This window comes from Thermothelomyces thermophilus, chromosome 5 (genome assembly GCF_000226095.1).
Source record: "Thermothelomyces thermophilus ATCC 42464 chromosome 5, complete sequence".
In the NCBI taxonomy this organism is placed as follows: domain Eukaryota; kingdom Fungi; phylum Ascomycota; class Sordariomycetes; order Sordariales; family Chaetomiaceae; genus Thermothelomyces; species Thermothelomyces thermophilus.
In genome coordinates this window covers 2,606,157-2,625,857 of record NC_016476.1, presented here as the reverse complement: position 1 = coordinate 2,625,857, position 19,701 = coordinate 2,606,157, and the positions used below count along the sequence as shown (strand labels likewise).

At 57.8% G+C, this 19,701-nt stretch overlaps 7 protein-coding genes across 7 annotated transcripts; 6 read left to right on the top strand and 1 right to left on the bottom strand.

Annotated features, from left to right (window-relative positions):
- Positions 1–773: 773 nt before the first annotated feature.
- MYCTH_103379 (uncharacterized protein) lies at positions 774–2,217 on the top strand (the record flags this gene model as incomplete). The annotated part of the gene is made up of 5 exons (XM_003665216.1): positions 774–1,470; positions 1,594–1,700; positions 1,795–1,829; positions 1,918–2,087; positions 2,168–2,217. 5 exons carry the CDS (start codon positions 774–776, stop codon positions 2,215–2,217), a joined length of 1,059 nt encoding a protein of 352 aa, XP_003665264.1.
- A 2,043-nt stretch (positions 2,218–4,260) lies between these two features.
- On the top strand, positions 4,261–6,383 carry MYCTH_2308812 (uncharacterized protein). The gene is made up of 2 exons (XM_003665215.1): positions 4,261–4,902; positions 4,964–6,383. Exons 1-2 carry the CDS (start codon positions 4,381–4,383, stop codon positions 6,230–6,232), a joined length of 1,791 nt encoding a protein of 596 aa, XP_003665263.1. The 5' UTR covers positions 4,261–4,380; the 3' UTR covers positions 6,233–6,383.
- A 1,655-nt stretch (positions 6,384–8,038) lies between these two features.
- MYCTH_2308809 (uncharacterized protein) lies at positions 8,039–11,399 on the top strand. Its single transcript, XM_003665214.1, has 2 exons — positions 8,039–10,325; positions 10,400–11,399. Exons 1-2 carry the CDS (start codon positions 8,205–8,207, stop codon positions 11,258–11,260), a joined length of 2,982 nt encoding a protein of 993 aa, XP_003665262.1. The 5' UTR covers positions 8,039–8,204; the 3' UTR covers positions 11,261–11,399.
- Positions 11,400–12,097: 698 nt separating this feature from the next.
- On the bottom strand, positions 12,098–13,040 carry MYCTH_2308806 (uncharacterized protein). Its single transcript, XM_003665213.1, has 2 exons — positions 12,495–13,040; positions 12,098–12,322 (listed from the first exon to the last, which is right to left on the bottom strand). Exons 1-2 carry the CDS (start codon positions 12,729–12,731, stop codon positions 12,203–12,205), a joined length of 357 nt encoding a protein of 118 aa, XP_003665261.1. The 5' UTR covers positions 12,732–13,040; the 3' UTR covers positions 12,098–12,202.
- Positions 13,041–13,206: 166 nt separating this feature from the next.
- MYCTH_2135222 (uncharacterized protein) lies at positions 13,207–14,429 on the top strand (the record flags this gene model as incomplete). Its single annotated transcript, XM_003665212.1, has 3 exons — positions 13,207–13,834; positions 13,975–14,363; positions 14,419–14,429. Exons 1-3 carry the CDS (start codon positions 13,584–13,586, stop codon positions 14,427–14,429), a joined length of 651 nt encoding a protein of 216 aa, XP_003665260.1. The 5' UTR covers positions 13,207–13,583.
- Positions 14,430–14,773: 344 nt separating this feature from the next.
- On the top strand, positions 14,774–16,381 carry MYCTH_2308801 (uncharacterized protein). Its single transcript, XM_003665211.1, has 3 exons — positions 14,774–15,167; positions 15,242–16,267; positions 16,324–16,381. Exons 1-3 carry the CDS (start codon positions 14,954–14,956, stop codon positions 16,368–16,370), a joined length of 1,287 nt encoding a protein of 428 aa, XP_003665259.1. The 5' UTR covers positions 14,774–14,953; the 3' UTR covers positions 16,371–16,381.
- A 944-nt stretch (positions 16,382–17,325) lies between these two features.
- MYCTH_2308798 (uncharacterized protein) lies at positions 17,326–19,101 on the top strand. The gene is made up of 5 exons (XM_003665210.1): positions 17,326–17,569; positions 17,796–17,841; positions 17,960–17,989; positions 18,062–18,245; positions 18,315–19,101. Exons 1-5 carry the CDS (start codon positions 17,526–17,528, stop codon positions 18,452–18,454), a joined length of 444 nt encoding a protein of 147 aa, XP_003665258.1. The 5' UTR covers positions 17,326–17,525; the 3' UTR covers positions 18,455–19,101.
- The last annotated feature ends 600 nt before the right edge of the window (positions 19,102–19,701 follow it).

Below are 19,701 nucleotides of genomic sequence, written 5' to 3'. Positions count from 1 at the left end.
AAAGGGTTCCACAGACATGTTACCCATCCAGGCGGAACTCGACCTGTCTGTAAATTAGGTTCGGTACTTTTGGAGTACACTGTACCCCCCGGTATTGAGGATTGGACATGCATACGGAGTACCTACAACCAGAGGAAGGTGCGCCGGGGGTTGTGGAACGTGCTGCAAGGTCCCGAGGCTCGGGGGCCCGGGTTCAGTGCCAACCTCGGCTCGGCTCCGCCCAAAGTAAAATACACTACGAAGTCGAGAGAGCGGAGCGGTGCGATCTGTCCCAGAAACTGCTCCATCTCGCCCCTGGGGGGATTATTAATATCAAAAGTACCTACCTAGGTAGGGTAGTTACTCCAATTCATGCAATTTGTACTGTACCTCGGGTACGCGACGTGCAGTGGTTTGAACAACGCTACTACAAGTACGAAATACTGCCGCCGACGAACCATTGAGGACTGGGCCGGTGTTGCCCTTCACGCTACACCATCCTCCTACGGCTACATTACATTAAACCCCCAAATCCCCCCCCCTTTGCCTTAGACGCCTTGGTTGCGTGATTGGATACAGGGACATAAAGTAGGTTATCAACAAACAATACCTACGGAGGTACTTAGAACTACCTACCTTACAGGTCACCCTCCCTTAAGGTATGTACATACCTACGGCTTACATTACGGGTACAGTACCTGACCTATATATATACTTTGTTTTAGGTGGCCCACAACCACTCCAGTGTCAGCTTTTTAACCGTCGCCGCCGCCGCCACCGCCGCCGCCAACCAAATGGCACGACAGTCGCTGCAGCTCGAGCTCGCCGAGCGGCCGACGGGCGCGATCGTACCCGGCAGGACGTTCCGGCAGCGGCGGGTGCCGGCGCCGACCGAGGCGGACCTGCGGGAGGGCGAGCTGCTGCTCGAGTGCCTGTACGTGTCCTTCGACCCGGCCATGCGCGGCTGGCTCGACGACCGGCGCTCGTACGTGCCGCCCGTGCGGATCGGCGAGGTCATGCGCGCCGCCACCATCGCGCGCGTGCTCGCCTCCCGCTCGGCCCGCGCCCGCCCGGGAGACATCGTCACGGCCCTGATGGGCATCCGCGAGGTCGGCATCGTGTCCGAGGACAAGGTCGAGCCCGCGCCCCCCGGGTTCGCCCGCGCCGGTGCCGGCGCCAGGGTGACGGACCTGCTGGGCGTCTTCGGCCTGACCGGCATGACGGCCTACTTTGGCATGCTCCGCATCGGCGAGCCCAAGCCCGGCGAGACGGTGGTCGTCTCGGCTGCCGCGGGCGCCACCGGCAGCGTGGCCGCCCAGATCGCAAAGATTGCCGGCGCCCGCGTCGTCGGCATCGCCGGCAGCGACGAGAAGTGCAGGTGGCTCACCGAGGAGCTCGGCCTGGACGTTGCCCTTAACTACAAGGACCCGGACTTCAAGGCCAAGTTCAAGAAGGCCACCCCCAACTTCATCGACGTCTTCTTTGACAACGGTAAAAAGAACATTCTTCCCGGCTACCCTTATTCTCCGAGACGGATGTGTGTGAAGGATATAAACGGCGAATAAAAAAAATAAATAAAAAAAAAATACATGCTGACACAGTGGGGTATGTTAGTCGGAGGCGAGCAACTCGATATGGCGCTTGGCCGGGCCAACGCGTTTGCCCGCTTCGTCATGTGCGGCGGCATCTCTCAGTACAACGCGGAGAACAAGTCGGGGCCGGTGAGTGTTCTTGGATGTTCCAAATTCCCTCCCTGGCCCCTTACCGATGTAGAACGATGGCACAGGACCCAAACTAACGACATGACGACTGCAGAAAAATTTTAACAGCGTCATCAGCCAGAGGATCAAGTAAGACTCAACCAGTCTCTTCTGCAGGCACTCCCCGCCGGGGAGGAGAGGTTTCAAAGAGAAAAGTAGGGCTAACATGCTCCCTCAGAATGCAGGGCTTCATCGTGTTCGACTTTGCCAAGGAGTACCCTGCGGCGCGGGAGCAGATCGGCCGGTGGCTCGCCGAGGGCAAGCTCAAGAGGAGGGAGACCATCATCAAGGGCGGCGTCGCAGCGTCCGAAGAGGCGTTCAAGCAGCTATTCGAGGGCGGAAACATCGGTACGTAATCGAGAACCATAAACCACGAAACGACAGGATGAACCGAGGGCGGACGGGCGGACGGCTAACCTTTTGAACAGGGAAACTCTTGGTCGAGGTCAAGAACCCGGATGAGGTGGCACGGCTGTGAGGTCTCGTATTTTGAGCCCCGAAAACATACTCCGTACATATTTGGAATGAATGTCTGTACACACATGTACATACTATGTACGCAGTAGCAGGCAAATGAGTCTTGAGGTGCATGGATGTGTCCTGGGCTTCTACGGAGCTAAGCCCCCTAAATTAGGAAAAGTCAACTGACCTCCGTTTTCCGCCCGGGCTTATACGTTTTACGTAACAGCCGAATGCAAAGCCCAGCAGGGGCTCGGCCACCCCCTATTAGCGACCTTGTGACAACGTTTCCGCATGTCTTGCTTGTTGAACCCGTCCAATGGCAGTACCGTATAGTAGGCGTACCTAAGACCCATCAGCTGCCGGGTGTCAAAGACGTCCTCCGTCCGTCCTGGTCTGGACGACAGACAATCAACCCAATTTCAGGAATCACTGCGCCTTAAGAGGAGAAAGCCACTGCGAGAACACGTGTTGCGCGGAGCCGCTGTGTATGCAGTGTTGGAGAGCTGCCCTCGTCTACTTCCACTAGCGCTTGGAGCAGGCCTCGTGACTTCGCGTTTTGATGGCTCGTGTCTCTACCATGGGGGCTCAGGGCTTCCATCCGCGTTACTCGAACGTCTCTACAGGCCGTCTCGATCGGTTTAACTCGAGGGGCCGCAATAGAAGGAGATTGAAGAGTTGATGCTGGAGGACCAGAAGGCAACACGAAGAGGACTTTCCATGACTCGGTGAGCGAACTGTCTAGACTAGGCGGGTGGTGAGCAGATGTCTCTCGCGCCGCCAGGTTGTGGATACCGATAACCCGAACACCGAGTTCCCCGCCGTACCGGGGCCGGGGCAAACCGCGGTGGGGCAAAGAAATTTCATCCGGCGCCCCGGGGCTGGGTGGAACCTTTTCCGCCCCAAACGGCCTCGTGTGAAAATTTGACTCGGTGGTCAGTGCTGGTTTGAATACCCACTCCCCACAAACCGCTCTTTGTTGGATTTCTTATTATTAGTACACGGACATGGTGGGAGGCCATCGGCCGAGTCTTGTTCCGCGAGTGCCGCCGCAACTTTAATGGAGCAGCGCCGCGGAAACGCGTTGTTGCGGATGAGACTTTCCCCCAGAGTTAGTCTATTCCAATACAATACTTTGTTAGGGAGGTATAACGTACAAACATGACGCGTTGCAGAGCGCCCGTTTACGTTGCTTCTTTGCATGGGAAGGACCCCGAACGGACCTGAGGTGGGCTGTGGTGGCGAATCAGAATTGCAGGCTTCTCCAGGTTACTCGATCGTTACTCGATGGAAATCTCACATCTCAACCACGATAGCTTCGGATGGTCGCCAAAAAAGGAAACAGGGGGCGGTGTCGGCAAAGTCCAAAGCGTTTAACAGGGATAACGCTTTGTTTGTCAACGGCACCGTGATTGGCTGGCTTCTGGTGGTATGACCCAATTGCCTGTTCGGAGAGCGGCTGGCTCCGAGCCTTGAGAGCCCGGCCAATGACCGTTGCCGGATAAGCCAGTTGCTGGGATCCGACAACGGGCTTAGGTGACGCTTTGAACAGCGGAAGGCCGCATGGGCAATTTCAGAACAGAATATGTAGGACGGCCAGCATTCTTATTTTTCTTTTCCTCGCCGTGCCGGGGGTTGGGGGGGGGGGGGGGTTGTGTGTGTTTGTGCGTGTGTGTACGAGTATGTGTGTGTGCGTTTTACGAGCCCCTGGAAGGCTTGTACTGTGTACGTGTATTTCGAGGTCAGTTGCGGGCCGGTGGGCCTCTCTGGGGCTCTCTCTTGCGTCGAGACTCCTTGAGCCCACATATCTTCCTTTGCGTTGGATCGGTCGGAGAAGTTGAAAACGGAGACCGTGTGCCGGCCAAACTCGGGAGGGCCGCTCTTGGGCCACCTTCCTTTATCTCTTGGGCCCTTACCCACCTGTCTCATTTGTCCCATCATAACCTCTTTCCCGCTCGGCTTATCTGCGCTCCCGACGTCGATAATGAATCAGTTTGTTCCCCCGTTCCAACTCACTCCTACCCACTTTGCCCGAGCCACCCGATAGACGAAGAGAAGAAGGACTTCGTCCTTCCGATCGTAGGCCCGTCTCTCCCCATACCTATCACCGTTATCAGCGCCTCTCTCGTTCCCCTCTTTTCCCCGAGAAGCCACCGTTTGAGAGCACTGCCCGTTATTCAAGATGACGGTCCCGACCCCCTCCCACGATGAGCCCGTCGTCGTCTTGGCCTCGACGAGGACCGTCATCACGCTTCCGGATGACTCGCTCGTGCTCACCCCCGCAACGATAATCATCTCGCCGGCCACTGGCAAGATCCTCTCCGTCGTCTCACAGGTCCTCCCTCAGAGCTCCTTTCCGCCGGAGACCCTATACCATGACTATAGCCCGAAGCTCTTGCTCCCGGGGCTCGTCGATGCTCATGTGCACCTGAACGAGCCCGGTCGCACAGAGTGGGAAGGCTTCAACACGGGCACTCAGGCTGCGGCCTCCGGAGGTGTCACCACCGTCATTGACATGCCATTGAATGCCATCCCTCCCACAACCACCCTCAAGGGCTTCCAGGAGAAGCTCGCTGCTAGCCAGGGGCAGTGCTGGGTCGACGTTGGCTTCTACGGCGGCGTCATCCCCGGCAATGCTCACGAGCTGCTCCCTTTGGTAGAAGCCGGCGTCCGTGGCTTCAAGGGCTTCCTCATCGACTCAGGCGTGAGTCTCGCTGACGGGAGACAAAACATTGAGCTGAATGGATCACTGACCCAACAGCCAGGTCGAGGAGTTTCCTGCCGTGTCGCCAAGTGACATTGCACTAGCAATGAAGACGTTGAATGGCACGCCCACCACGCTGATGTTCCACGCCGAGATGGTCCCTCCGGCTGCCGCCCCCGAAGGAGACGCAGCGCAGCAATCCGAAGCCCCGGCCCAGCCCGCCGGCGAACCGGGCAGCTACGGCACTTTCTTGGACTCGCGACCGCCCGTCTTCGAGACGACCGCCGTGGAGCAGATCTTGTCGCTGGCCCACCTGGCCCCGCAGCTGCACTTGCACATTGTTCACCTTTCCGCGGCCGAGTGCGTTCCCGTCCTGCGCAAGGCGCGCCAGGACGGCATCAACATCACGGCCGAGACGTGCTTCCACTACCTCGGCCTCGCGTCCGACGACATCCCGGACGGCGACACCAGGCACAAGTGCTGCCCGCCGATCCGCGCGCAGACGAACCAGGACAAGCTCTGGGACGAGATCACCGACGCCGACGGGTGCATTAAGACCATCGTCTCGGACCACTCCCCGTGCACGCCGGAGCTCAAGCTGCTGCCGCCGCACCTTCAGACCGCCTACCAGGAGGGGCCCCGGCCGGCCGTGCGGCACGCCGACTCTGGCATCGAGGTGCCGCAGCTAGGAGGGGAACAGGGGATTGGAGGGGGGGGAGCGAAGAAGGAGAGGAGGCGAGAGAAAGAAGCGAAAGCAGAACTTCGAGCACGAGGACGGGAAAAGGAAAAGGAGGATGAGGATGAGGATGCCGTCGACTTGCTTCCCGGGGCCCAAACGCCCGGCGCAGCCACAACGGCGGCGGCGGCGGAAGGATCCCCCGCCGCCTGCGCAGCCGAAGCCAAAGAGCAAGGCGACTTCCTCGCCGCGTGGGGCGGCATCTCGTCGGTCGGCCTCGGGCTGCCGATCCTGCACACGACGGCGGCGGAGCGGGCGGCGCGCGGGGACCGGGCGCCGTCCGTCGTCGACATTGTGCGCATGTGCTCCCAGGCGACGGCGCGGCAGGTCGGGCTGGCGCACCGCAAGGGCGGGCTGCGCGCCGGCATGGACGCCGACGTGTGCGTCTTCGACGACGCCGACGTCTGGACCCTGCGCGCGGCCGAGATGCGCTGGAAGAACCGCGTCTCCCCCTGGGAGGGCCACACCTTCACCGGCCGCGTCCGCGAGACCTGGGTCCGCGGCCAGAGAGTATTCCAGCTTGGTGGGCCGAACTCCGGCTTCGTGATGGGCAGGCCGGTGGGGCAGCCGATCGTCGAGCGGCGGACCGAGTAAGTGTGGGGTAGGTGGTGGCGCCCTTTTGATTTTTTCTCTTTTTCTTTCCTTGTTTTTCTTTGGTTTCTCATGCGTGGTCTGGGCACTGGGAAGCGCGGTGGCGTCCGGCTGTTGTTGATGTTCCTGCCGATACCCGGATGGTGTTGATGTGGACCTGATGAGTGATGAATGAGACGTCTGTTCCAAGATGACTTGATACTGTACGCTGTAGTTAATCCTAGAGACAGTAATATCATTAGTTAGACCTCAGGGTACTTGATGTTCATCGCTGCGCTGCACCGTTGTAACCAGTCCTCTCCCGTTTATGATATACTGCTTCTTGCAGGGCTCACGCTGTCTGCCAGTTTTGCTGAGCCTTGTTTGGGAGTAGCTGCGAGTAAAAACTGGAGATTGAATTGATGTGCGAAACCTGAAGGAAACCTGAAGGTGGAGGATGTCCTAAATATTCGTGGACAACCAAACCCCCGCATCACTTCACAAACATGTAGTTATGGATTACTTGCTCGTGAATGTATGTACTGTATATATGTACATACAGTACGTATGTCTGTCCCCAGAGCAAGGCACTGGTCTGTTACAGTGCCACTGTAGCCTACCCTTGCCCATCTCCTCAACAGCGAGAAGAGTGACGACACAAGGTGGAACAGCCGAGCTGCCGGCCTTCCGATTCTGGGTGGGGCAATCAGCAGAGGCCTCTCCTTCCAGGCACCGGAACCAGGGGGATGGCGAAATGAATCCCTGCAAATTGAGGTTCGAAAATCAAGCAACGGCCGAATCAGGCTTGTCCGTTATTTTGGCATTGGTAACAATCCAAAAATCCAGCGAAATCGGGTATTAGACGGATAGCTATGGCAGAGACGTTCCTCAACAAAAGCTTCGCTTCTCGAGAATGAACCAGCTGACTGGTTACCTCTAGTGTGTTATTAGTGTTAATCCGCAGTAATCTCCAGCCCCTGTATGCGCTGCCAAGGAGGTGCCCGACGATACTGCGTGGTTCGCAAGGAAGCACGGTGCGTACCTGATTGATGGGAGGCGATACGAGGATGAAATGAAGAGAAAAAAAAAAGGAGGCCGACAATCTATGTCGCCGAGGAATGAAGAGGAAAAGCAAAACGAGAGCATAACGTTATCATGCCTGACTGATAACAAGTCGAGAAAGGTAGGTGGTATGTGAGGTTATTCTACTTCAAGAGTACATTTTCCGTCGTGCTCTCGCATTGCAAACGCACTAAAGTCGCGTACCTAACTAAGGTAGTGTAACCTTTGGTAGGTCGCTCGGTATCTAATAAGGCACTACCCAGCTGCTACCCGAAGCCCTGCGCCCCGTAACTGCCCTGCCAACTGGAAATGCCATACCGCGGGTGGTGGTCCGGCTCCATGCGCTGTGCTCCATTTCCTTGTTGTCAGCGGAGCTTCAATTGGGCAAGGTCGGCCCACACAATTTCTCCTCACAGCTGCGCCAAGTTCCAACCCCCGAGCCCGTCCCTTGGCCCCGGTCACCACAGCCACCGCGAACGAGCGTTCCCTTGTTGCCGTTCCGCGCTGCTCTGCTTTCCACACTTCGTACACGTCGAATGATACAGGCGGTGCTATACCGTCGCAATTGCCCGCTGCCACGCATCTCAACGAGTTTTCTTGATGCCGCTGATTGGAAAGAGAACTGGGCAAATCACCAACGAGCGACCTCAGTTCCAGCTCCGCTCGCCTGGTTCCTAAACGTCCCGCCGCCCAGAAACAACTAGACCGCCAAGCGCAACCCTGACGACAACACGCCAGAGAGCCGAGCATTCCCCTCCCCCCCTTTATGACCCTATCCGACGACGACATCGCGCCGAACCTTCATTTATCAATTCGCTACTCAATTTTGGCCTCCCCGAGCATGTTTGCAGCTGCCGGCCGGGCCTGATCTTGGACCTTCGCCGACGGAGTCACAGTTGCCGAGCGCATCCCGACCCCCATCGCCGGCCCCGAAATGCCCTCCTTCGTGTCGGACGCGAACACGGCAATTGACTCGCAGTCCTCGGGTGTTGTGCACCTCGACCGGGCCGTCGAGTACGGCTTAACCCAACCGAAAGCCCATGGACAAATGGTTCGCCAGCCGCATTCGCACACGTCCAACGAGAGCTTTGGCGGGAGTTCGGCCAACTCGACGACTTCATCCAGCACATCCGAAACGTCCATCGAACCGGACCAGCGGGCTGCCAAGGACTCATCCGGCCCACGGAGTATGAGTTCGTCACGGAATGGACCTTCTGGCGGAGAACCTAATGGTGTGGCCGGTGTCGAGTCTGCCAGCCGAAGATCGCTGCAATCTACTCACTCGGCAACACTCGTCGATCGGACGGTCCCAAACTCGGGGAATAGGGGGGCCGGCGATGATTTGCAGGGCCGAAAGCTGAGCGACGGAATTCCACGCGCCACACCCGAGAACGGCAATCCACAGTCACTACCGAGTGTTGAAGTGCACTTGCATCCTGCCGGTAAAGGCGACGTTCGCACGGTTGACGGTGGGCCTTCCTCGCCGAGCGTCCCTGCCGCCAGCCCGCCTGCGCCCGGGGCGAGCGCAGCCTCGAGCCAGAGAAATCAGAAATCGCCCCATCGATACTCTTCACCTCCCATCTACGACCAGCCAAACTCGTCTGGCCAGTTGCAGTCTCCTCCCACGCCCGGGATCAAGCATCGGCACACCCTAGAAGTGCCCAAGACGTCATCCGCGCGCGGCTCGCGAGACGGATTTGACACCGCCTATTCAAGCGGCAGATTCTCGCCGACCATCACGCCGTCTGGTGGGCGCCGGGCGTCTCTGAGCTTGGCGAGGAGAAACACGCGTTCCCTGCATTCTGATGGCCCGCGGGACGAGGTCATCCCTGACGAGGACGCCATGCGTTGGGCAGAGGCGTACAGACAGAAGCGTGCCAGTAAGAGGAGGAGGAGGGAGCTCGAGGATGACGACAGGGTGCTGGTCGGGACAAAGGTTGACGAGACGCACGCGAACTGGGTGACGGCCTATAACATGCTGACTGGCATCCGCGTGGCCGTCTCACGAACCAATGCCAAGCTCGACCGGCCCCTGACCGACGCCGATTTCGACGTGAAGCAGAAGTCCACCTTTGATATCGCCGGAAACGAGCTGGTCCCGTCAGCCAAGTACGACTTCAAGTTCAAGGATTACGCCCCTTGGGTGTTTCGCCACCTGCGCGCCCTCTTCCGGCTGGATCCTGCCGACTACCTCATGTCGCTGACCGGAAAGTACATCCTGTCAGAACTCGGGTCCCCGGGAAAGAGCGGGAGCTTTTTCTACTTTTCCCGGGACTACAAGTACATCATCAAGACCATCCACCACGCTGAGCATAAGTTCCTCCGCAGGATCTTGAAGGATTACTACCAACACGTCAAGGAAAACCCCAACACGCTCCTTTCACAGTTCTACGGACTTCACCGGGTCAAGATGCCGTACGGGAGAAAGATCCATTTTGTCGTCATGAACAACTTATTCCCGCCTCACAGGGACATCCACCAAACATTTGACTTGAAGGGCTCGACTATCGGTCGGGATTACAAGGAAGAAGACTTGGAACACAATCCAAGGGCCACCCTGAAGGATCTGAACTGGCTCCGGCGGAAGAGAAATCTCGAGCTGGGCCTCCAAAAAAGACAACTCTTCCTGGAGCAACTGTACAAAGATGTGCGGCTCTTGCAAAGATTGCAGATTATGGATTACTCTTTGCTCATAGGCATCCACGATCTCCAGAGGGGCAACGAGGAGAATCTGCGGGATAAAACGCTACGCGTCTTCAACCCGGGCGGGAGTAACAGTGCCTCAGAAGACTTCGACCCTCATTCAGTTCTCATGCGGACGCCCTCCAAGTTGGAAAACCAACGCAAGGCTCGAGAGCTGCGCCAAATGATCCAGTCTGAAAAGCCCGTGCCGATGGGAGAGACCAGCAGCCGGATGCCGGATGAACTCGAGGAAGGCCAGGGCCGGCCAGGATTTATCTTCAACCAGGATGACGGTGGCTTTAGGGCGACGCATGAGGACAATGCTCCAGCAGATGAGATCTACTACTTGGGCGTGATCGACTGCCTCACCCATGTATGCTGAACCCCCTTCCCTCCGCAGGACTCTCTCACGCTTTAACTGGACTGAGCTAACTTCCTCGTTATTAGTACGGTATCGTCAAGAAGATAGAACACTTCTGGAAAGGCCTTTCAAGTGATCGCAGTCAGATTTCGGCCCTCCCGCCCCAAGAATATGGCGAGCGGTTTATCAACTTTATTTCGAGCATGACCATGTCGCGAGAAGAAGCTTCCAGGGCCGCGCAAGAGCGGGATGCTGCGCTCGCGGCCGAATCGGCTGCTGCAGTCCCCCCTGTCCCGAGCCGCGGGCCTCCATTACCCCCCACCTCTTCGCCACCGGGCCAAACCCGGGCAGCGCAGCAGACGAGAGCCTGGGAGGGAGCTGGGACAGAGGAAGACGTACCGGAGCGGGTTCTCAGAACGACCATCACCGCTCCTACCTCAAACAACGCGGGGCCCGGCAAATCCAGCCAGAATGGGAGTCCGTCGGCAACCGAGCGCAGAGAGACGACTATTCTTCCCGTCGTGGAAGAAGCGGCTGAGGGCACATCAACGGGAGACCGCAGCCGAAACAGTCACGTTAGTAGCCTCACAACGGAAAGCGAGGGCCGGCCATTGACCCCCGCTAAGGAGGGCGACGAGCTGGCACCGGGATTCGCAAACCCGCTCCTTGGCAGCCGCAGTGGCAGCAAGGGAAGCAGCAACATGAACGCACGGCCTCCACCAACTCCGCCGAAGACGGGGCATGGGTATACCGGGCAAGCGAAGCCGAACAGTGCCGATAGTGGATACGGTATTGGCAGCGGCAACGGCAGCAACGGCGGCCCCCGCAGTCTCGGAGGGTCCCAGAAGTCCCTGAGCATACCACAGCAGCTCAGTCGCGAAAGCCTCGACAAGGCGTTGCCGCCCCTTCCAAAGGCGGGTTCGGCTCGTGCTCAATCCACGTCGTAGTGCGATGATGTTGAGTCGTCGCAGCGGGGCGAGGTGCCACAACAACCATCGGTGTTGGAGGCGCAGCCCGTCCGGCTGGAGTGGGAGCAAGTTCGACCTCGACTTCTGCAAAGAATGGTGCGCAGTCGGGTCTTGGGCAAGATCCGCGCCGGTAGAATAGCCGGACGATTTACACCAGAGAGAAGCTCGGCATTGGAAGCGGAAAGGGAAAGGTGAATGGTGGGAACTGTACGAGCCCGGTGGTTTTTCATCTCAACATCTGTCTCATTGCACACAACATGATACCACGAAGCATCAAGCAGCATACACACCACGCAAGTTCCTTTGTCCTGTACTTTTTTTTTTCTTCTGTCAGTCTTGTCTTTCTTTCCTATACGGTTATGTTCACACCAGTTTCTCTTTTCCATGTCGGTTGGATCCGTATTTCGCTTCTCCTCTAATCACCCATGGCCGGGACAGGCTGTCGCTAGAATCGCACTAGCAAGTCATTCAACTAGACCTCTGTTGTGGGCAATGGACATATTCTTGGTCACCCAGGACTTCCAACATCGGGACTATCGGTCTTTGTGTGATCAATCCGTAACGTGCTATCGTGTGATGTTATTCTTGCTCCTTGGTCAGATGGTCTTTGAGAGGAGGAGCATATCTCGGATGAAGGCCAGGTACGGATACAATATGATGTCGGACTTGGGATATTGTCCTCGTGGGTTTCGGTCGGCTAAGAAACCGTAGCCCAAGCAATCCCCAGATACGGAAGACCCGACTCTAATCTCTAGTGTATTGAGATGTTCAACAGTGTTGCCTAGACCCAATCCAAACCGACGCCGAGTATTCAGAGGATCATCCCAAATGCGCAAGAAGACCATATTACATCGTATAATACATTCTGCCTGTCTTGTGCAACTCGCACAGCACCAGCCAGCAGCAAGACCGTGTCCTGGATCACCTCCTAGGGGCGAACTCGGTCTGCACGTCCATCTTATTCGCCCCCTGCGCCTCGAGCTCCTTCAGCCTCGCCTTCTTCTGGATGTCCTGCACCCGCCACTTCTTGAAGTATGTGACCTGCCGCCCGCCAAACCAGGCGCCTGTGTCAGTAAATTCTCTCTCTCTCTCTCTCTCTCTCTGTCTGTCTGTCTGAGAAACAAACGCCATGCCCGCCATAGGCAGGCAGGTCTCCGCCACCGCCCAGCGAACAGCAGATAAACAATAGCGGTAATCAATCAAACTAACTCACCCATTGGGCGGCGCAATCCTTCTCGAACTGCGCGCCCTCCCCGCCGCACGCCGCGGCCGCCTTCTTGTCGTCCTTGATCGCGTCGACGATGTTGTGGGCGTCGAGGCACGCAAAGTAGGCGTCGCGCGCGGCCCAGCACTTCTGCCGCTCGGCGCGGGTCGGGGCGACGGCACCCGTGCGGACCTCGGCCGCGCGCTTTTCCTCCTCGGACGGGGAGAAGATGTTGAAGAGGCCCATGGTTTGGCGCGAAGAGAGAGAGAAGGAGGGGTTGTCTCGGTCGAATCGTCTGCCGTTCGGTCTTTTTGCTCCGTGCCTCTCTTCTGGGTGAACAGCTACCGGGGAAGAGAGTTCAAGGTGCTTTGCTTGGTTCGAGCGTTCGCGGTCGGAGTAGGTACTGGATAGGTAGGGATATCGTTGGCGGGAACGTTGACTTTGATTCAGGACTTTCGTATTTTTCCTTTTCTTTTTTTGGTGTACGCAGCCGTTTATTCGAGCTTGACAGAGCTTCCGAAGCCTCGAACGAATTCGGAATGTCCCGCTTTCCGGGCTGCGAGCGGGAAGCTGAGACCGAGTGGGTCGGTGGGGCCGGCCTGCTGAACTACACTACACCTTGATTAGGTGTTCCGTATTTGGTTGGTGGCCCTGGTCCGCTGGAAATTACCTGCCCTTACGTGCAAAGTGTCTGGACATTACAGAGAGGGCTGCAGGTAACGAACGGCAGTCATTGCCCTGGCGCATGTCGCTCTGTCCAGCAAGACGGTTTCTAGGCATGCTTCATGGCGCGAACCATCAGCAGGGACTGATCGGGCATCGCATCGCCTGCAAGAATTACAATCACTTGACCTTGGACGCTGAAGGCAACCCTCAACCTTTTCCATTGCGCCCCGCCCATCAGTCGCTGCCGACACCGAGTTGCGCGCGACAACGAGCCGTCTCCCGAAGAGTTGTGTCCTACAACCTCGACCGGTACCGGTCCGCTCCTGTCCACACAACCCATCGACTGCGCAGTACGAGGATTCGAGACCTTCGTAGTCGACGACAAGGAACCGCACGCCCTCGGGCCTCTCCTTTTCCAACCACAGCAACCTCATGGCGCGTCGGCGACGGCCGCCGCGCCCCGGCGCCCTCTCCGAGCTCCCGCCGCTCAAGATCCTCAGCCAGATCGCCGCGCTGCAGGGGCTGTACTATGCCGTCGCACTGATCCTGATGCTCTTTACCGTGCTAATAGCGGGCACCAAGTTCAGCTTGGACCTTGTCTTTGGCTGGGACGCCGTGCGCGGCGACACGACGCAGGGGTGGCTGATGGGGTTCGTGTGGGTTCTGGATGGGGGATTGGCGATGTAAGTTTGTTCCTTTCCTGGCTGCCCGCATGGCGCCACTATCCTCTTCCTCGCCTCCCTTCCCCCCCCCCCCCCCCGGCGGCCCCCCTCTCACGGACCTCGTGGGAAAGATAGCTGACTCTCGAAACGCAAATTTACAGGGCCGTCGCGATAGTGATCCTCGTCGGCCGCTCCAAACTCGTCCTCGACTTCGCGCTGTCCCTACACGCCATCCATCTCGTCGTCGTGACGTTGTATTCGGGACAGCTGCCGCGGCACAAGGGGTGGTGGCTCGCCATGGCGGTGGCAAGCGCCGTGTCGGTCACCCTGGCTACGTGGGGCTGTCGCTATCGCCAGCTGCAGCCGATATCGTTTGGAGGGGGCGGCGCGGCGTCGACAGCCGGGGGGACGGGCGGAAACAATGGCGACGGCGGGGAAAGCGGTGCGGATGGGCACGAGGAGGAGGCAGGCTTTACGCGGGGCAGAGGACGAGGGAGAGGGAGAGGCGGTGCCGGGGAGTACGAGATGGTCAACCTGCCTGCTGACACGGGTAGGTAGTGCGGGACTGCGGGACACACCAGGCCTCGCATGGTTTCGGACAGCAGTGTTCAAGTAGAGAGCATCGCACGGCGTTATGGGGAAAAGAGGGAAGGGGGTTGGCCGGTCTGTATGTGTATATATGTATGGGTATGCGGCTTTGTATCATCTCTCCTTCTCCCGGTTGAGTAATCGCTTGACTTTGAGGAGGAAAATCCAGTTTTGCCACATCCTTGAAGAAAGTTCTTCACTACTAACATCTCCCGAGTTTATATCTGCCCAGCCAGCGGGCCATGAGGGAGAGACAGACATCACCGCGTGATGAGCGGCTTGGGTGAGACGTAACCCTAACCCTTCTCGGCCGGTTCATCTCGGTCAACAACACCCGAACAAAGCCGGCTAGCACTGGGGGGGGGGAGGGGGGAGCGCCCACCGCGTCTCCACGACGGCGCTGGAAAACGATCCCCCGATGACGGCGATCCTCGCGATATCCCGAGGCATGAGCGGGGGAATGCTTGGCTTGACACTTGTTGGTAATAAGCATTGATACAATACCACGAAACAGAACAAGCATCCCGTACGCAGAACATCTCTCTAACAGCAATGTCGCGTCTCCTCCTGCGACGACTGCCCACGAGGGCTCTTGTCCATCGCCCATCGCACGCGGTTAGGACTTATGCCTCATCAACTCCTGCCGTCCCGCAGTTCAACTGGGAAGACCCGCTCGGGTCCAGGAACTTGTTGACCGAAGAGGAACTGGCCATCTCGGAAACAGCTGAGCGGTACTGTCAGGAGCACCTGCTGCCGCGAGTGCTCCGTAAGACGCTTCGGCCTTTTGCACCATGTTTTTTTTTTTTTATTGACCCCTTCGAGACTGACATGGAATACCAGAGGCGTACCGGGATGAACACTATGATCCCAAGATCCTCCAAGAGATGGGCGAGCTGGGCCTGCTCGGTGCCACCATCAACGGATACGGCTGTGCTGGTGTCTCGACCGTCGCCGGCGCGCTGATCACTCGGGCGGTGGAACGCGTCGATAGCGGGTACCGGAGCAGCATGTCTGTGCAGTCGTCGCTGGTCATGGGCGCTATCAATGACTTTGGCTCCGCCGAGCAGAAGGACAAGTATCTCCCCGCCATGGCAAAGGGCAAGATCATCGGTGCCTTCGGCCTGACCGAGCCGAACCACGGCAGCGACCCTGGCTCGATGGAGGCCGTCGCGCGCGAGCACCCGCAGAAGAAGGGATACTACCTGCTCAAAGGGTCCAAGACGTGGATCACCAACTCGCCCATCGCCGACGTGCTCGTTGTGTGGGCGAAGCTGCAGGAGACGGGCAAGATCCGCGGCTTCCTGGTCGACAGGAAGCAGTGCCCCGCCGGGACGCTGGAGACGCCCGCCATCAAGAACAAGACCGGACTCCGCGCCTCGATTACCGGCATGATCCATCTGGAGGACTGTCCCGTTCCGAAGGAGAACATGTTTCCCGATATCGAGGGCCTCAAGGGACCCTTCACCTGCCTCAACAGCGCCCGATACGGCATTGCCCTCGGCGTCATCGGCGCCCTCGAGGACTGCATCGCGCGGGCCAGGGCCTATGCGCTCGAGCGGAAGCAGTTCAAGGGCAACCCCCTCGCCAAATATCAGCTAATCCAGAAGAAACTGGCAGATGCGACCACGGATGCCGCCTACGGTACTCTCGCGGCCATCCAGGTCGGCCGGCTCAAGGACGAAGGCAAGGCGACGCCCGAGATGATCAGCATGATCAAGCGCCAGAACTGCGACAGGGCCCTCCACAACGCGAGGGTCCTGCAGGAGATCTTTGGCGGCAACGCCGTCAGCGACGAGTACATGATCGGCCGCCATGTTGCGAACCTCTATGTCACCCAGACCTACGAGGGTCAGAGCGACATTCACAGTGAGTCAAGGGAGCTGCTGACGTTTGAGACCTCATGAGCTAACGCACGAGACTAGGCCTCATTCTCGGCCGGGCCATTACTGGGGTTCAGGCCTTTGTCTAGATATTGGGCCGGCTCTTCCGTCTAGGGATGCTTGAAGGTACAGGGGCCCGTGCGCTGCTGCATGTACGTACATCTATGTCCAAGAGATGTGCACGAGATAATATAGAGCACCCGGTTTGCTCGCCATCGGCCCTCCCGGTTACGGACGAGCAGGGCTCGCATAACCAAGGGCCGAAGACAGCCCGCTACCTTACGGCTGCCAGAGCTTATGGCTGGAGAATGATCCTGAAAGAGGCTTTCTCCTCGAAAAAGTCTTTGGATCAGTTGGAGGATTACCGGGTTGCTGATCCGCCACTGCTGTGTGTGTTTGTGTGTGTGTTGAGTTGAGTTGAGCATGCAGATGCATATTTTTGCAAGTTTGGAGAAGGCAGAGAGTGCGCTGGCTCCCATCAGATACGGTATCGCCAATGTATGCATATGATCCGTATTTACACCGGAATGTGTTCCGTGGATGCCTTGGCGTATACAAAACGCGGTCCCCAGGCTGACCGTGTGGCAACGACATCGAGTCCTTGTTTGATGCTCTTCCGGGTCGCTCGGGTTGCAACGGTATCAGTGACTTTGCTACTAACAGTCATGCTCGTGACTTACTCGCAAACGTGTTAATGGTCGGCGGCGCCGTCAAGTCAGTGTGGTCACCCGGCGAATGGCGTCGCGTGAGCAAACCACCAAACCCACTAACTAATGAAGAGCGCTGATTGGCGATTGGGCGTCAACTCGGCGACCCCAGCAGCAGCTCGGTTCTTGCCTGAAAATCCGCTTGGCCAACATTGCCTGGGCTCAGCCTTGGGCAGAGTGGGGGCCTTGAACCCGTCCTTTGTCGACCCGCACCCTCCCCCCCTCACTTTCCTTCTTGCAACCTAACGAACCTTCGCCAAACTTCGGATTCTCGTCATTCTCATCGGCGATCCTACTCAACACTCTCTTAAGCTCCATCTGCTGTTAACTGGTAAAACGTCCCGCCTGCATCTCTTGCGCTTGCCCTTTTTGCACCCGACTTTTCTCGCCACACTACAGGCGCTCGCTGCATCATTTCAGTTGGATTCTGTGTCCTTCCACAGCCAAAGTGCTGACATCCTTCAAATACAGACAGCGCGCCCCCAGGCTCTCGACGTCGAACCCCGTCGTCAAAACACACATCACATATCCCCAGACATGGCTCTGAAGCGCATTAACAAGGAACTCACTGACCTCGGCCGGTATGTCTCCCTTGTGTCCTTTTTTTTTCCCTCGCTTCCCTGTCCGCCGAGCCTGCGGGCACCCTGAAGTGCCGTCATTCGATTGCCCGCCATGGTGGGGCTACAAAGGGCGGGGTCCGCGACCCCAACCTTGGGAGACCGGTCGCCGTGGCAGGAATCGAAAGATGCGTTTCATCGTTTCGATAAACTTGTTCTCCATGTGATGGCGGTTGCTAACTTGATGCAGCGATCCGCCCTCGTCGTGCTCTGCCGGCCCTTCGGGCGAGGATCTCGTAGGTCCCCCCCCCCCCCCAACTCAAACGAAAACAACAAAATGCCCGCCGCATATAACGCGCTACTATCGACATATCCTGACTCTATCGTTCACTGCTAACACGTTTCTTTGATTAGTTCCACTGGCAAGCGACAATCATGGGTCCTGTAAGTTTTGACCTCTGACTGCTCAGTGTGTCGCCTTTCCCGAGCATGGTCAAGGCTAACGCGCCCAAACAGGCTGACTCGCCGTACGCTGGCGGGGTTTTCTTCCTCCAGATCCAGTTCCCTACCGACTATCCCTTCAAGCCTCCAAAGGTCCAATTCAATACGAGGATCTACCACCCCAACATCAACGCAAACGGCAGCATCTGCCTCGACATTCTCCGTGACCAGTGGAGCCCGGCATTGACCATCTCAAAGGGTACGAGATTGGCCGATTCGCGTGTGTTGCCATACTCCGAGACACAAAACACTAACTTTCCTTGTTAAGTCTTGCTCTCCATCTGCTCGATGCTGACCGACCCGAACCCCGACGACCCGTTGGTGCCCGAGATCGCTCATGTATACAAGACGGACCGAGCCAAGTATGAGCAGACAGCCCGCGAGTGGACCCGGAAGTATGCTGTTTAGCAGTTACGACCGGGTGGGGGAGGGAGCGTCGGTTTGAATGCGATCGTCGATCGGACCGGGTTCCGGGCGCTTCGCGTTGTCTACGGGCCGGCTTGGGTCTCTGGACCTGGGATCTCTGCCTCTTGGACTCCGCGGCGGGGACAGCGTCTTTGTTGAATAAGGGCGCGGTATACCCGCGGAACGGTTTAACATGGGGAATCGATGGGAGCGATATTAATTTGCCAGAGGGACCACAGGCTGGCAGCATCGCCTCCATCATTCATACTGCATCATGTAGCCTGGAAATCGGAAGAGTTCGACCACTACATTTGCCGTCGGCGGATCATCTCAATTGCCTGTGGAACATGTGCGCGTTGTTGAGCCGCCTGGCACTCCAGTCGTCCCCTAATTTGGGCCTAGAGACCTGGAACTATAATTGTTTGGTTTACTTGCGAGTGCCTTCTGCTACGTTGATCTCAGTAATAGTCTAGCTGCCGGCTGATTTCATCGAAGTTTCGCTGGCGCAACACGTAGCAGCGTCTACTCGATGGCCGTAACTTGCAACCTTTTGCGTTGCCATGACCCAAAAGATGCTCGGGCGCATAAGGGTAAGGCGCCTCCAAGCTGATCAGCCTCAGGTCAACCACACGACTGTAGTTTGCACCGTCTGGAAGCAGCATTTTCGCCTCCCCTAGCGAGTTTGCTTTGGTAAGAGACATAAAAAACTACTTCGTACATATCTCGGTTCGTTATCAGGCGAGGCACAGCATCTCACGCACCGCAACCCACCTGGACCTGGCAATGAGCCTCACCTAGCTCCTATGTCGATCCATTTTCCTCGATCACTTCGTTCGCGGAACACTGTGGGTATCTTGCGCCACCTCGGCCAGACAGCTGGGTACATTGGCCATCGGGTTGGCTGGCACTCTGCCCTCCAAGGAGCATTGGCAGATTGCTGGGCAGATGCGCTCGAGTAGCCGTACGGAGGGCATAATAGTGGAGAGGGGAGACGATGCTGCGTGAAGGACCGGATGAGTCTTCTTTGTTGGTCGGCACGCTGACCAGATGATCATGTAATGACCGAGAGGATGCCAGCCCATCCTCCTCAGATAGAACGCGATCCGTCCATGGACAGGTTCGGAGCGCTCTATAATGTAATGGGTACACTACGTGCCGTGCTCATGTTGGGATCACAAGGCCCCCAGGATGACCGACCTCTAGTGTAAGCCCGCGGCCGGCGATCTGGGAAGCCTGAGATCTGCTCAGGG